The sequence below is a fragment of the Pholcus phalangioides genome, unplaced genomic scaffold (genome assembly GCF_987345545.1).
Source record: "Pholcus phalangioides strain wild (caught in Gottingen) unplaced genomic scaffold, Ppha-v1.0 ptg000008l_1, whole genome shotgun sequence".
Taxonomy (NCBI): Eukaryota; Metazoa; Arthropoda; class Arachnida; order Araneae; family Pholcidae; genus Pholcus; species Pholcus phalangioides.
In genome coordinates, this window is record NW_028301601.1 from 26,412,917 (window position 1) to 26,429,469 (window position 16,553).

The 16,553-nt window shown below is 37.7% G+C and overlaps 1 protein-coding gene across 1 annotated transcript in view; it reads right to left on the reverse strand.

The window, feature by feature from the left end:
* The window catches only part of LOC149084108 (nose resistant to fluoxetine protein 6-like), a 34,403-nt gene that overhangs the window by 14,094 nt on the left and 3,756 nt on the right, over window positions 1-16,553 (reverse strand). The window contains exons 2-7 of the mRNA XM_089234457.1: window positions 8,528-8,772; window positions 8,289-8,403; window positions 6,455-6,542; window positions 3,332-3,417; window positions 3,061-3,231; window positions 552-645 (exon numbers count right to left, since the gene is read on the reverse strand). Of these exons, the coding sequence (XP_089090583.1) occupies window positions 552-645; window positions 3,061-3,231; window positions 3,332-3,417; window positions 6,455-6,542; window positions 8,289-8,403; window positions 8,528-8,772 (799 nt within the window). The remainder of the gene's footprint in view (window positions 1-551; window positions 646-3,060; window positions 3,232-3,331; window positions 3,418-6,454; window positions 6,543-8,288; window positions 8,404-8,527; window positions 8,773-16,553) is intronic.

Consider the following 16,553-nt stretch of genomic DNA (forward strand, 5'->3'; position numbering starts at 1 on the left):
TGTCAGAAGTTGGCACAAACCACTAATCGTAATTGAAGTTGCAGAAAAAACTGAGGACTAAACATTAAACTTGACAAATATATGATATAACACCATTTATATTTTGCCATGATGATCATAATATAATATATTTTATGGAAAAGCTGTGCATTCATGACCTGGATAAACTATTTGAATTCCAACTCTAGGATAGTGAATATTACCAATTCAAATAAATACAGTTGGAAAAAACGGGACAAATGAAAAAAAAAAACCGCAGCAACTAAAATTACAGGAATGGCTTCTAATACGGGACACAAGTGCTCCGTCAAATTGTTTTTCAGACACTTTAATACTCCTTGTTTTCAGAAACATTGAGAAACGTTGCTCTATTTTAATAGTTTCATCTTGGGCGGGGGGGTTCATCATCCCCCCTGTCAAGACACGTTGTGCCCCTACCGAGATCGATCCTGTGCAAGCAGCTTGTCGTTTTGGCATCATTTGAAATCATTTAGGTATAAATGATACAAAAAAAATATTTTATAATAATGTAGATTCGCACTCAATCTTACCCAATGCTGAAGAATGTGTCGACAACAAGCGAGGCGTTGATGACTGCCTGAAAAGCAAAATCCTCCGAATATTCTCTGACGGATTCTAGTCCTCCTAGAGAAAATTCATAATAATGACCGTTTATTTGCTATTTATTTTTATAATCCATGTTATTCATGAAGACAAATTAAAAGTTCCATGATCATCAAAACCAATAATATCGTTTCTTCAAGATGCTATTTCTTCAAAATCATTTTTAGTGTTGATAACCATTTGCGTTAGGGGGTCATTCAAGTATTACGTCAGCATCGATGGGGGAGGAGGGGTTTCCGATTTGTTGACTTTCAGGTGGATTTATTTTTTTTAAACAGGAAAAAAATAACTAAAAAAAAGATGGCGCTGGTACGAGAGACTTCGATAGAAATATGCAAATGAGACGGTTATAAAAACTTGCGCTCCTAATCTACAACCAGTTTACCGTTGTAAACCGTGTATGTGCACCTGCTGCACTGTGCCATCACTGGATTAGTGACTCGTCTGCAATGTATTTGTTTCTGGTTCTATATTTGTTCCGTCCCGTCCGAAACTGTTGCATTGCCTCTTTGGAGCAAACTTGCTGGTATTTTCATTAATTAAGGGCTTACATTTCATTAATTAAGGGCTTACATTTCATTAATTAAGGGCTTACATCCCAGAAGGGACACAGCCCGGGTCGCGTCTGGTTTGACGGTGTATTTTCATTAAAATAACTTTTCCATTAAAGTTCCATCACAAACCTTGGAGTAGGAAACTAATGCTAATCTCGTGCAAACTTAAGTGCTACTGTGTACCGTTTGGGAATCTGTCTACTGAATAGCATAATTTTAATGCAATTCTATCCATAAGTTCGCCCTACCCATCAATTAGATCATATATGCCGAGCCTATGGCCCACGGTTCCGTATGTGTTCGGTCCCGTCTGATGGTTGGCGGAATAACGTGTGTATAGAATGGCATTAACTCTGTTAGTCAATAGACACATTCACGAGCGATGCACCGTACACTCAAGTTCGCACGAGATATTGGTCTTAGGTCCCTATATACTCTAAGGATTGTGATGGGACTTTAATGGATACCTATTTTAATGAAAACACCAGCACGCGCGTTGCACCAAAGGGGCATTGCAACAGTTTTAGACCGGAAGAAAGGTCTATGAACCGCATACTGCGGTAGGCAGCAGAAGTATTAATCGGATTTGATTTAAGGACATCTCAACAGATTTCTACTGCAGTTAATATCAGTGATATTACTGCATGTTTCTAGCCACTGATGATGATAATTTAAAACGACGAATGCCTTTATTATTTATGCCTTTATCAAAAATATTATTTATAGAAATATATATATCCGCTGGTTCTTATTCCTATCGTGCACACGTAAATATAACAATACTAGCTATAATATCCTGCGCTGCCCGGGTATTCTCCATACTGGCAGCATTACGGGGGTAACAAAGCATTGTTAATATATATTGTTCGGGAACCACGGTAAACATTCTAAAACTCATCGATGAGGCTGAGAAACCATTGCCGCTCGACTATTTTTCACACATTTCGGCCATTTGCTCAGCTATGACGAACTTTTAATGTAGCTCATCGTTTAAGTTGGGTCCCGTTTGGTGTAAATGAAAAATTTGGCCACGATCGGTCTAAAATTGTAGATTTGTATAGAGAGTATTCATACACACAGACAAAACAGAAAATCAATTTTATACGTAGGGTGGATACGATCGACCGCCCAATAATCGCACACGTGATTCCTTGTGAAAAAAATAATAAGGAAACTATTTTCAGTTTTTTTGATTAAACGACTAATAATGGAGTTCTAACGCATCAAAAATTGATGACGTGAATTTCGAAAATCCTGTGCCAAACGTATAACTTGGTGCTTTTGAGGTGGTAGCTATGATATAACCCCGAGAGTAATTAACAAAGCTATATAAAGCTGTGCTTATCAGTTTTTTTTCCCTTGCCCTTTCTGTCAAAAAATTCCATTTAACAGTGAAGAGAAAGAAATTACCACATTTTGGCAAAAAAGTGTTGATTTTGAGAAAACAATTTTTCAAATACGAATAGATCACGTTTGGCTAACAGTTTACAAATCTGATTAAAAGTTTGCGAATATAGTGACGCGAAGGTAACACGTAATAACAAGGTTAACATCACTCTGCACGAAGAGGCAAAAGAGTCAGTCGTGAAAAAAAAAACTGAACTTGGCTTCTAACGAGATTGAATACCTCAGTTCATTTTCAATTAGCGGCAACCCGCTGCATAATTAATTTTTTTTTGGGTGTTTTTCGCGTAACTGCAAATTTCAGAACTTTATCACTCCCTTGATATTCGTGCAATCCTAAAACGGAAAAGAAACTTTTCTGCATTAGTTTTCACAAGGTACGTATCACGTATGTAATAATTTGGCGGTCGATAGTATCCCCATCCTCTACATAGATATACGAACATTTAAGGGAGTAAATATGAAGGATATAACTCACGTAACATTTGAAAGTTCACAAGTAGGTAAGTGTGTCCTAAGACGACCCAACTCATGCTGAGGAATCTAATGCCGTTGAGACAACTCAAGGTATCTGAAGACGTCTTTGTGTCAACGAACTTCTTGAAGTTCGATATCAGCGAGAAACATAAGAACAGCCGGATATAGATATCTATATTGAAAGAGTTAGAAAATACGTGAAAGTATATTTTTCAGTACATTTATTTAATTAGTATCGACTCTCCTCACGCTTATCACAGATCTTTACTTACTTTTATAAACTGTGCGGGTGTAGTAAGCGAATATGTCGGTCAATGATCCAATCAACATCAAAAACCCGAAGAAACCCAGAACGGTTCTAAGTAAGAAATAAAGTTACACGGATCAATATATGGCAGCTAAATTGGTACAAATAAAAATTACATATCATCATTGATGAGATTGGAGGTAACAGGTTTTGTTCTTCGAGTTTGATGCACCAGGTGATCCAAAAGCAACAGGAAAATTCAATGATTCCGAAGTCATCGACGGTAGCACCAGAAATGACGGTTCTCTCAGAAATGCACAGAAAAACGAGATTTTTTTACATCAAGACAGTTAGGGGTCATTAAAGTATTACGTCAGCATCGATGGGGGAGGGGGGTTTTGGATTTGCTGACTTTTGATGACAAGGGGGGGGGGCGGGGTTGAAGGTTGCTTACGTCATCACCCCTTTTTGAAGATATGAAATATTCTAAGCTGCTGACGGGGGGGGGGGGGGGTCAGTGTTTTGCTGACTTTTGCTGACAAGGGGGTGGAGGGGGTCAAAAATGGCTGAAAATTGAAAATCTGCTTACGTAATACTTGAATGGCCCCCTTACTTGCATCTGCACCCGAATTTTTTGTGTATTTCTGCGGAATCACTATCGTGCTGCTGTTTATACTTTTTGAATATTCGAATTTTAGGGTTGATACTGTAGAGCTTTCGGCTTGTCAGGATTCTGATCCGAACTCATCGCTGCGCCATATTGCTTGACATTTTGTCTTCTCATGATTTATTGCAAGAGAGAACTGACCCTTGATTTTAATAAATATTTTAGATTTTTTTTTCTCAAAGTCTTTTTAATACAATACCATTGACTTGAACACACATAAGAGGGTTTTTAATCGTTTATTAAAGGTGTTTGCCATATTTCTTTTAACTTTTCAACTGCGCAAGTAGTCGGGGATATGTCTCTTCCGGTTCACGGAATCTTTGCCCCCGACATTTCGCCCCGAGCACGCTTCGTCCGCGTTACATTTGACCCCGGAAATTTCGCCCCTGACATTTCGCCTGCCCTGTCCATATGAGCGACCTGGTAAGTGACCGATTGAGCGACCCTATTAGTGACCAATTAGTGACCCTATCAGTGACCAACTGAGTGACCCTATCAGTGACCAATTGAGTGACCCTATCAGTGACCAACTGAGTTGGACATATACTCCCCTGACATTTCGCCTGCCCTGACTGTATGAGAGAACACATGAATGATGGTACAAGTGGCCAAGTGAGTCACCGTATGAGTTGGACATCAATCACTTAGTCACTCACTTGGTCATCCATACGCTCAATCTATTAGTCACTCACTTAGGAACTTATACAAGCATTCAGTCGGTCACTCATACGGTCAATCACTCAGCAACTACCTTGGACACTCATACGGTCAACCACACAAACATTCTCTTGAATGCTCATACAGCCACTCACCTGGTCACTCATACAAACATTCATATGGTCAATCACTCGGTCACTCGTACGGTCAACTATTCGGTTACTCATATGGTCAATCACGTACTTGACCACACGCGTACGGTCACTCATACAGTAAATTCCACACTCACAGATACTGTCACTCACGTGGTCAGTCATTCTGTCACTCACTTAGTCATTTGTACGGTCACTAACTCACTCCTAAAGCCGATTTCACACTCACAAGGTCACTCATGCACTTATATGGTCACTCGCGCACTTATATGATCACTCACACAGTCAGTCGTTCATGCGTTCAGGGCAGGTGAAATATCAGGTGCGAAAATTTCGGGGGCGAAACTTCCCAGGGCCAAATGCACCGAGGCGAAATTTCCGGGGGTGAAATCTGACGGGGACGAAACGTTCTAGCGGCGGAAATTCGGGGACGAAATGTCGGGGGCGAAATTTTCGGATCCCGTCTCATCCACTGCGCAAACGGAAAAAAACAACAGCTTATGTTTTTCCTTCAGCAACAGTTTAGTGTTTACGACTTTTCTTTTGTGGGATATAGATGACATTCACACACACACACATTCAGACGATACATTGATCAGTGTTCAAATATTTTTTATATATTCTCCTAATAACAGGGTGATTATAATTAAAGTTCCGTACTCTGAGCAGTGTATCTTCATTCCGTGCACTCGTAGTTTCTCCTCAAAAACTGCTTCTGCGAATACAGTCAAATTCTCAGAATATATTAATGAGACCATGGAGGAGAGACGTATGAAATAAAAAAAGTTCAGTTTTCGATCACCAGGTGAAAAATGGCGCTTTTTCAATGCATTTTTCTCCACGGACCATATAGCGTATATAGCAAGTTTCAATGGAATGCGTGCTTCATAGGGGGACATTCAAGTATTACGTAAGCAGATTTTTAGCCAATTTTGACCCCCTCCCCCCCCTTGTCAGCAAAAGTTAGCATTGATTAAATTGTGATTATAATAACACACATATAAAGGTATTTCCTTTCGAAATTTTAATTTCAAAAAAATAATTTTTTGCATTAAAAAATATTTTTTTTTTCGTCTGCGGGCCCCCCCCCCTATGCCCCTCTCCCGTGTACGTTTCTGATCCCACCAATATGCGTTAAGAGGTAGGGGACAATAATGACGAAATTTTGTTGACAAGGAGGGGGGGGGGGTACAGTTTTGCTGACTTTTGCTGACAGGGGGGGGGGGCAAAAATGGCTAAAAATTTGCTTACGTAATACTTGAGAACGGTCCCTGAACAAATAATTTAGAGAGAGACAGTTTTTTTTTTATTTTTCAAATCTGAAATTATGTAACGGGTATATAAATTGGGCGAGAATTGTCGTGGACAAGCAGAAAATTTCTTTCGCCGGTCCACGGACCAGTGTTTGAAGAACACTTGCATTGATCCAATATGTAGAATCGAAGAGAGAAGAAACAGAGTACAAACAAATCTGTTAATTAAAAGGGGAAATACAAAAAGAAACACTAGAACATATATTCATATTCTATCTATACCTAATTTTAAGAACTTCGTCTTGAGAAAGCAACGATATTGCTGTGATTCCAATCATCAGAAAGCGATTGGTTACGGCCCCAAGGCCATCTTTTTAGAGCAACTGGAGCAGTTTTAGGGTTAAAGAATCTTTACTCACATAACAGAAATGACGACAGGAGTGAATTTTTTGTCTTCTTTTATCTCGCACCGTAAAACGTTGGCGTTCATGTAGAAATAATCCGCAGCTACGAGAAGGAAAAATTAATGAACATTATAATGTGTTAAGTGACTGGTTAGTTGAATTTGGTATAATTTCACTTCTATAAAATAAGGAGTAGAGACCTCAAGTAGTAGAAAACCACAAAAAAGATTACTTCTGACCTTGTATGGCCTTCATGACTAGGATAACCGTACGTCCCGTATTTCCTGGGGCAGTCCCGTTTTTTCTGTTTTTCAGGCTTTCAATTTTTATTCTTCAAATCAACGATTAAAATTACCTTCGCAACTCAGAAATTAAATTACGATAATTACGACTACAAATACGAATATTCATCTCTCATATATTTGTCATGTTTGTTTTTTTTTTTTCAATTCATTGCAGTTTGAAGTGGAACTTCATTTCACGCCATTGGCGACTTTTGTGCGATTTTCCAACAAATTGGCAACTTTGCTTACTTTTGGCATCATTTTTGACGATAATTGTCATTGTCCCGTACTTCTCCGAGTGTTTTGAAGTCCCATTTCCCCGTATTTTTCCTGAGCAAATATGGTCAGCCTATGTGTGACCATGACGAAAACAAAGGCCCCATTCTTAAATAGGGAGAAATGAGGGGGAAAAAGAAAATAAAAACATCCTCCAGGGTTGCTGCTGGAATTCTTTTTTCCCTCCAACTCTCCTACTGAAGAATGAATAAACCCTCTCTTTTTCGTGATGAGGGTCATACAAGTTCAGAGGCCATCTTTCCGTTGTCACACTATACTTAACATTGCACTTATATCCCTTGTGTTTTATCCTTTTCACAGTTGAGCCAAAACTGGCTTTTACAAAAATTACAAAAAAATAGATTTGATACATTTGTGATTGCTGCATACCAAAATTCCCTTTAAAAAGGGGGAAAAAGATAATTAATTAATTAGGTAATTGATTTTGAACGATATCTTTGTTAGGACCATTTATTTGACTTGAACTTCACTTGAAAAAAGAATCATTAAAAACCATTTTACCCTTTCAGATACTTGCATTTGCTTTTTCTCACGGTAGAATTTTTTTTCTTTTGACCTCAGGGAGTTAAGCTGTGACTTATATGATTGTGCGAATTTTGAGTTAAAAATATGGTGAACATGAACTTTGGAGTCTTTCACAAGAGGGCAGCACTTGAAGTTGAACTTTCGGGGGGGCGGGGGGAGTTTATAAGGACTTCGAGGAGAAAGTACCTCCGAGAAAAGTGTGATTTATTACATGAAATTTAGCAATAAAATTCAGTAAAAATTGTATGTTATTATGAATATACCCTGCATTATCTTGGCTGCAAAAATTTGAACGAGTCAAATTATTTCTTTAAAAAAATAAATAAAATAATGATTTGGCTAACATATTTATGCTTTTAATGTATATTTCATTCATGTTTTATCATAATTATTGGTTTTTCATTGCTCTTATTGGGTTGCTGTACTTATGCTATAGTTTAGACATGTATTCTAGACATCGGCATTTTTTATGGGCCTGTTTTTTCAGCCACCTCGTAGGGCATTTTACCTGTTGTGGCCTTTGCATTTGGGCATGAAAAATGCAAATACATCTTGAAAAAAATGATGGCTCAGGTTTGAAAGGATTAAAAAAAAGAAGCAACATAAAACATTGCCTAAGGCCAGTATTACTCTATAAAAGCTTTATAAAACATTTTGAGTGTAATACCGGCCTAAAACAAGTTTTAGTGATAATATATTCACAAAAATACGAGTAAATACAATTCCGTGACTGTTTAAAGTACCTGCATCGGCGAGTTGTTGTACATCTTCCATAGTACATCCTGACGGGACGCATAATCCCAACCGCAACGAAATGAAATAAAAGAAATGTGCGTACGTTGCCACCTCGCTGATAGCCTTAAATCACACAACCAGAACCAGAATTAATTCATTCAGTTATTACTCATTTGCACATAACAGATCGGATCACTGTGAATATTTCGATTGAAAAAGAAGTAGAAGAAATACACGTCGCACATACCGTTCCTTTCTCTGAAAAATTCCGCAGTTCCGGTAGAACATCTTTGAGTTTATAAAAATCCGGCTTCGGTGGCAACGGGGGCTTCAAGTTGACGGCGCAGTACTTCCCTTGGAATAGAATCTTATCCTTGTTCCGCGTCGATTTTCTATCTTTGACGAATGTTGACAAGCACTGGTCGTAAGCCCCGAAAGCCGACATCGTACCTGTCAGGATTCCGTCGGGTATTTTCGCGCTGGCATCCAATACTGATAGGAAAGGAAAAGGAAAACAATCATATTGATTAACAGTGAACTACGAAAATATATTCGTGATTGATACTACCCTAAATTCGCACGCACACAATACAGGGTGAACATGACTTGTTATACCAAACGAAACGGCGGTGATAGATGAGCCAAAGTGGAACATGAAACACCCTATCAACCCTCTTCTATCTCGAATCTTTTTCGAGTTATGATGTATAATGGATTAAGGAAATAAAGTGTGTCAAGTCTGAAACCCCAAATTCATGACGTTTCTGCGAGATTTACACGCAAATTGAACTAAGACTTGGAAAGAGCAGAAAATATTCCTATAAGGTGACAACGAATTCCATCAGAATATTCGGATTCAATGGCGAGCTGCGAGAGCTGAAAGATTGGCAAAGTTCAAAATCGCATTGTCTCCAAAACGTTTGATTGCCAATTCCGCGAACACCCTTCTAGCTACAACCGGGGAAATTTACAAAATACTTGTCCATTGCTCTAGCTTTCGAAAGAGCCTACAATAAATCATATCGGTGTTCTAGTTCGAGGAAAATTCAGCTTTTTGTTTGAAATACATCTCTGAAATCAGCGTTGTCGAAGTAGAAATTGTAGTAGTTTTTTGGCGACTATTCGATTTCGCACTTCGCCAATCTCTCAGCGCTTGTAGTTCGTCATTTAATCCAGATATTTTGATACAGGTAGTTATCACCTAATAGGATTTTTTCCATGCAAAATCCAATTGTGTCACCAAAATCTGTAACCGCCAATTCTGAATTTTTGTCGGATATCAACTTAGACGATTAGACGAACGCCGGTTTCAGTGATGCATTGCGAACAAAAGACCGAATCCCTCCTGGTATGATTTATTGTAGGCTTTTTCGAAAGCTGGTGCAATAGACAAGTTTTTTGGTAAATTTGATCGTTTGTAGCGAGAAGGGTATTTGCGGATTAAATTATTAAAACTTTTGGTGACAATTCGATTTCTAACTTTTGCCAATCTTCCAGCGCATATAGCTCGCCATTAAATTCAGATACAGTCGAATCCCGTTTTAACGAATACCGCTATAGAGAAAATCTCGTTTTAACGAATACCGCTACAGAGAAAATCTCGTTTTAACGAATACCGCTACAGAGAAAATCTCGTTTTAACGAATACCGCTACAGAGAAAATCTCGTTTTAACGAATACCGCTATAGAGAAAATCTCGTTTTAACGAACACGTTTCTCTAATCCACCAGATAAGTTTACATAGGAACAATGCATAAAAACTGAAATTCCTTTATAATGAAATGATTTCTGCGAGTCTCTTGGAGTTCGTTATAACGGGATTCGACTGTATTCCTACTCAGTCAAATTCGGAGCTTATTTTGCGTGTAGGCTCTTTCAGAAACTTCACAACTCCGGGTTTTTTCAGACTTGACACGTTTTCCTTCCTTGTTTTTCCCCGTTTATCTCCTGTAACTCGAAAACGATTCGAGATAGGACATGGTTGGCAGGGTATTTCATTTTCCCCTTGGCTCGTCTATCACCTCTTCCCCCACTTTCATTTTGCTGCACAGGTCACGTTCATCCTGTATTTTTTTTTTTAGTTACATATGCTGCATATAAAATTGTGGATAAACATCACAATTGTGAAGAGCAATCAGTTTTTGAAAAGAGAAGGCAGGCTTTCACGGCCGGAGTTTATGAGTATCTATTCATTGTGGGCTGTCATGACATGTACGAGGCTTTTTAGCAGCAGACGTTCCGTCCAATACTGCGGTGGTCCACTATCATCGGTGTAGGTGACGACAAGCGAGGATTGACCGCATCCCTACTGAATATTTTTGGAACACTCGTTTTATAACGTCTGAAATATTTTTGGGGTGGTGGAACGCCGCTGGAACCACTTGCAGTAGAAACGATTTCTGCTAATTTTGATTAGCGGACTCTGTAGTTTTTTGAATCCGGTACCTTTTGTGAATTGCTATCTTTGTAAGAGTTCGTACGTTATATATATATATATATAATTTCTTTCCCATATATTTTTTTTCTGCCACTGTCAAGCACAATCTTTTCCGGTTTTGTTGACATTGCGAAGAGGAAATTAGACAAACAGCAGCTGACTGAAATAGAGTTCGTTCGAAACTGTTGATTTAGAAAGGACCTATCAATAACCTAATGTATCATATTATCACCACCAGTTTATCCATTCATAATGCATAAAGAAACACTCACAATAACAAAGAGTGAATTATATTGTCAATGCATCTTCAATTCATGGTCACTCCCGCCAACAATCGAGTCCTCTCGTCGTGTTGAAAAATTGGTGAACTTGATACGTTTTCTCTCTCTCTCTCTCTCTATCTTTCTTTGTTTCTCTTAAGCGAAAACACACGTAGAAAGTCGGAATCGAAGTTCACTTTTGGGTACAACTAACTTTGAGAATAAAGTAACCAAAAAGAAAGAAAGAAAGAAAATAGCGGGAGAAAAACGAGGTTCGTAAAATAAAGAGTAGATTGAAATGAGAGTTTGTAAAATAGAGCGGATTTTAACATTGGTTCTATGTTCGGGACAGTAGGCCAGTTCTTATAAAGATCGTATTCGTGAATTTGAGGTTCGTATAATCGACCGTCGACTGTATATCGCTTTCGTACTTTTTATGCAAATAAATAAATTTGTGTAAAACTTTCTTTTTTAAACAAGTGCAGTGATAATATTTTTTTGGGATGTAAAATATTGATTCGGGCATGAAAAGATTTTGAAAGGATGACGTCACTCTCCGCTATCCATGCTAAAGTTTTTAACAACTGGCTGTTGAGAAAATGAATTTTGGAAAGAGGGAAAGTTCAACTGCCTTGAAAAGTGAAAGTACGGGGGTTGGATTCCCCACAAAGGCGAGGAATATTTTGCCAGTTGAATTTTCTCGCTTTTCAAAATTCATCTTCGCGACAGCCAGTCGTTAAAAACCTTGGTATGTATAGCGGAGAGTGAAGTCATCCTTTCATAAGTCGCCATCTGGTGGCAGCGTCAACAGTTGTGAGCTGAGACTGTCAAGTCCGGCCGTCTATGTACGGTCCGTTTCAGTGCACACGAGCTCCAAGGAAAGATTGAGAGGTTCGTTGCCTTTGAAGTTCAGTGGTCAAGGGCGTTTATCCGAAAAGTGAACGGTCGTGGGTTCGATTCCCCGCAAAGGAGTTGAATTTTTTTCCTTCCAAAAATTGATCTTCGCAACAGCCAGTTGTTAAAAACCTTCGAAAGAAAAGATTTGCCCAACAAAGCTGCGTTATCGTCCTTTGGAAGCAGAAAAAATTTCACCGTTTTCTCAAAATCTGTTTCCTTTGCTTTTTGCACCTAATAATGGTGCCGTTGACTAATGAATTTTTGACTCTTTCAGAGTGAAACCATTTTTCAAAAAATTGAATAGGATTCTCGGTTTCATTTTCAAAAAGGGGCCTCTTCACGTTCTAAGATAGTGTAAGATTAGTGTAAGACAGTATAAGATTACTAGTGTAATCCGGTTTTATGAGGATTAGTTCGTCCTGGATTGGAGTACGCTGTAAGGTTTTGGGGACCATACCTACACAGAGACAGAGAGTTGTAAAGATTAGTGTAATCTCAGTATGAGTAAAGACTAGTGTAATCTTAGTATGAACAACTAGTGTAATCTTAGTATGCGCAACTAGTGTAATCTTAGTATGAGCAACTAGTGTAATCTTAGTATGAGCAACTAGTGTAATCTTAGTATGAGCAACTAGTGTAATCTTAGTATGCGCAACTAGTGTAATCTTAGTATGAGCAAAGACTAGTGAAAACTTAGTATGAACAAAGACTAGTGTAATATCTGTATGAGTGACTAGTGTAATCTCTGTATGAGTGACTAGTGTAATCTCTGTATGAGTGACTAGTGTAATCTCTGTATGAGTGACTAGTGTAATCTCTGTATGAGTGACTAGTGTAATCTCTGTATGAGTGACTAGTGTAATCTCAGTAGTTGTAAAGACTAGTGTAATCTAAGTATGAGTAAAGACTAGTGTAATCTCAGTATGAATAAAGACTAGTGTAATTTTAGTATGAGTAAAGACTAGCGTAATCTCAGTATGAATAAAGACTATAATCTTAGTATGAGCGAAGACTAGTGTAATCTTAGTATGATCTTAGCATAGTGGAACTTCGGTTAACGAGCGGTTCGGTTAGCGAGCAATTTGCATAAGTATCGCATGCTTGTTTTTATGGTGTTATACATTATATATACTGTAAATTTTTACTTGAAAACGCTAATTCTTCACCTCTCTTTCTGTGTGTGTGGCCCTATTTCTATCTGTGGCCCCCTTTTAGAATATCCCAGGGCCACAAACTGGCCACATGGCATCAGGTTGCGAAATACTGTAGTATTGACATGCGAAGAAAAATCATTTCACTGGAACTTTTTCTGTCACCTATCGAATAAAACTTTCCTATTGAACGTGCTGACTGGCTTCTGAACAACGCAATAAAGTAAGGAGAAAAATATTGTATCATATTGATAATATTGTAGAAACTAATAATATGCATAAAATCATTAAATTTACCAGTTAATGTTTGTAAACAGTAATGCAATATTGATAAATTTTGTAAAACAAAGTTGTCTTCCACTTTTATTAGCAATTAAAAGCACAGAGGACGCCACAGAACGAAGGACAAGTTTTACAAATGTCAATTGAAAAATCATATTAGGTTCACTCGGTAGATGGCAGCAGATATTTCAGATCAATTTCAAGTGAATTATGTGGTGCGAGAAAATGTTGATACATTCTGAATTCAGTACGGCATGAAACCAGGACCATATAAATCCGCGCCCCGTATGGTCAGGGCCCGGACCCTCATATCCATAGGGGGGGGGGGGGCACATGATGAGATCTCGTACTACAATTTCTGTAAGCTGTTACTTCTCTCCAGCCAAGTACGGGTGCCCCAGAACAATTTGTCAGTGCCGTCTTAATACATGGGCCCACCCTCAAACGGCCCGGGGTCTTAAGTTTGAAAGGGGTGCTCATGATAACGATATTTGGTGAAAATTTTAGAGAGCTTCAATATGTGAATAGTATACTAGACAGGCATTTCTATCGAATTACGGGGCCTTAGAAAAATTACTGAAGCCGGGGGGGGGGGAGAGAAGCCGATGGGGCTGTTAAGACGACTCTGCACTTTTCCTGGGGAACCATGACGTTGAGACGTCCTCTCCGCAAAAGGGAAGTTCACTGATTTCTAGCCGAGGATAAGCGCGGACCAAGATCAATATCTTTGAAAATTCATTGGCTCGTCCAATATTTCATTGCATTATATATTATTTTTATTATTGTTGCATTGTATTATTGATTAAATGCAGCTCTTATTAGTCATTTTTATGTGAATGAATAATTGTGGAACGAGTAATCCGTGTTTCCATTATTTCCTATGGGGGAGTTTGATTCCAATAACGAGCGATTCGTATAACGAACACGTTCGCGGAACGAGTTAAACTCGTTAACCGAAGTTCCACTGTTTGTGCAAAGACTTGTGTAATCTTAGTATGAGTAAACACTAGTGTAATCTTAGTATGAGTAAACACTAGTGTAATCTTAGTATGAGTAAACACTAGTGTAATCTTAGTATGAGTAAACACTAGTGTAATCTTAGTATGAGTAAACACTAGTGTAATCTTAGTATGAGTAAACACTAGTGTAATGTTAGTATGAGCAAAGACTAGTGTAATCTTAGTATGAGCAAAGTCTATTGTAATCTTGCAAAGACTAGTGAAATCTTAGTATGGGCAGAGATTTGTGTAATCTCAGTATGAGTGACTAGTGTAATTTTAGTATGAGTGACTAGTGTAATTTTAGTATGAGTGACTAGTGTAATTTTAGTATGAGTGACTAGTGTAATTTTAGTATGAGCAAAGACTAGTGTAATCTTAGTATGAGCAGACTAGTCTAATCTTAAAGTATGAGCAAAGACTAGTGCAATATCAAGTATGAGTAAATATATCCGTAAACAAACGGAAAAGGAAACACACACCATGCAAAAAAAAAACACTCGTGAACGTTTCAAACAGCCTTGGGTGAATTCTTGGAAAAAACTGATGCAGATTTACTTCTCACGCATAATTAACAAGCTAGAAAAATCCCTTTCTACTTGGGAAAAATAAATGTTCTTATATAAAAATGAGAGGGTAATCTTGCATAACTGGTTTCTTCTCTCTCTCTCTCCCCTGTTCAATCTCCCTACATAATGATGTATACATACTTACCTAGATAAAAAATTCTTGTTTTTTAAATGGATTTTTTTTTTGCCCATCAGCAACCGATAGGTTTCTTTGATAAGGAGGTGGTTCTTCCACAGATTGCTGGAGTTCTATGTAATGCCTTATTTATGCTACATTTCGGGAGAATGGTGATCTTTTTTAGAGACTTCTCGATACCACATCAGATTGATTGCCATCGAATGGAATTTCCCCTTCGAATGACCTTTCAGTTTTATTGAATTAATTATAGCTCGTTTTTGTGTGGATAATTCAACCTTTTATCTATTATTGTTTGGAGGATACCAATATATATACACATGAAAAAACTTCAATTTCATTCAATATACTAGACTCATTTAATGGCAAGCTGAAAAAGTATTATAGTGTGATATTTACTTCCCAAACGAGAGTATTTAGCACTGGAACTGCCGCGCGGTCAAACTTTGAACGCCATTTGCGACTCTTTTTCTGAAATTTGGAAATTTCGCTACGCGACTTTTAACCTGATGAGTGTCTCATTTTTTTCTGTACAGGTTTTTTTTTCATTCTATTTATATGTCTATGATTAGAAATAGCAGACAATTACATTCAATCGTACTTGATTTTTTAATTAAGAAATCTTAAAGTTTGGGTTCACATGTAAACTTTTTTTTGAAAGTGAATTTTTTTTTTCGAAGAGCTCTTATTTGAATTTTTGTGCATATAAATTCTGTGGTTTTTGGTCAGAACATGAGATCTCTAAAAAATGGCTTTTTGATCTAGTAGTAAGTCTTGCAAATTATAACTAATTAGTAGTGAGATAAATGCACAAATACGTGTGTACAGCAAAACAACATGTTGATGTATGATATTTTCATTTGTTTGCTTTATTTTTGATTTTTAAATGACAATGAAAAATTCTTATCTCGAAAATGTGATTTTGGAATTATGTTCTGACCAAACACCACAGAATGGGCAAAATTTAAATTCTCCATAGAGCCCGCAGGCTACTTAATCATACTGTGGTATTTAGACACGTGGGGCATAATATACGGATTCCTAGACTTAATGCAGTGTACATTGACGTTTTAAAAGTTAGGCCAACATATTCCCTGTTAAATGGGGAGGAGGAAGCAAAACTTTAAAAAGTAACATCGTGGAAATAGGAAAATATTTGGGACTCGTCGTACTGGTCGTTATAATTTGAACGGTTGTTATAATGGACGGTCGTCGACGGTATTTTGACTTTCTGATTAATAAATTTACCAACCAACTTTCTACCGAGAGATAAAATGTTGTTTATTACATTGATAGCGACTATATACGGAAAACTTTCTCATGGAAGTCATATAACTGGTCTCCATGTATTCGAAATGCATTATATGCGTGATTTCTTCCGGTTGGTATTATCCACATAACACTAAATTTCGTGGTTTTTTTTTGTTGCTCAATAATGATCCGCACGTGCTCTGAGTTCTTCATGAACTAGTCATGTTGAAAGAAATAGAAAACCATGTTAAGTATCCATAAGTGTTTCCTTTTGAATAAAATCAACGTATCC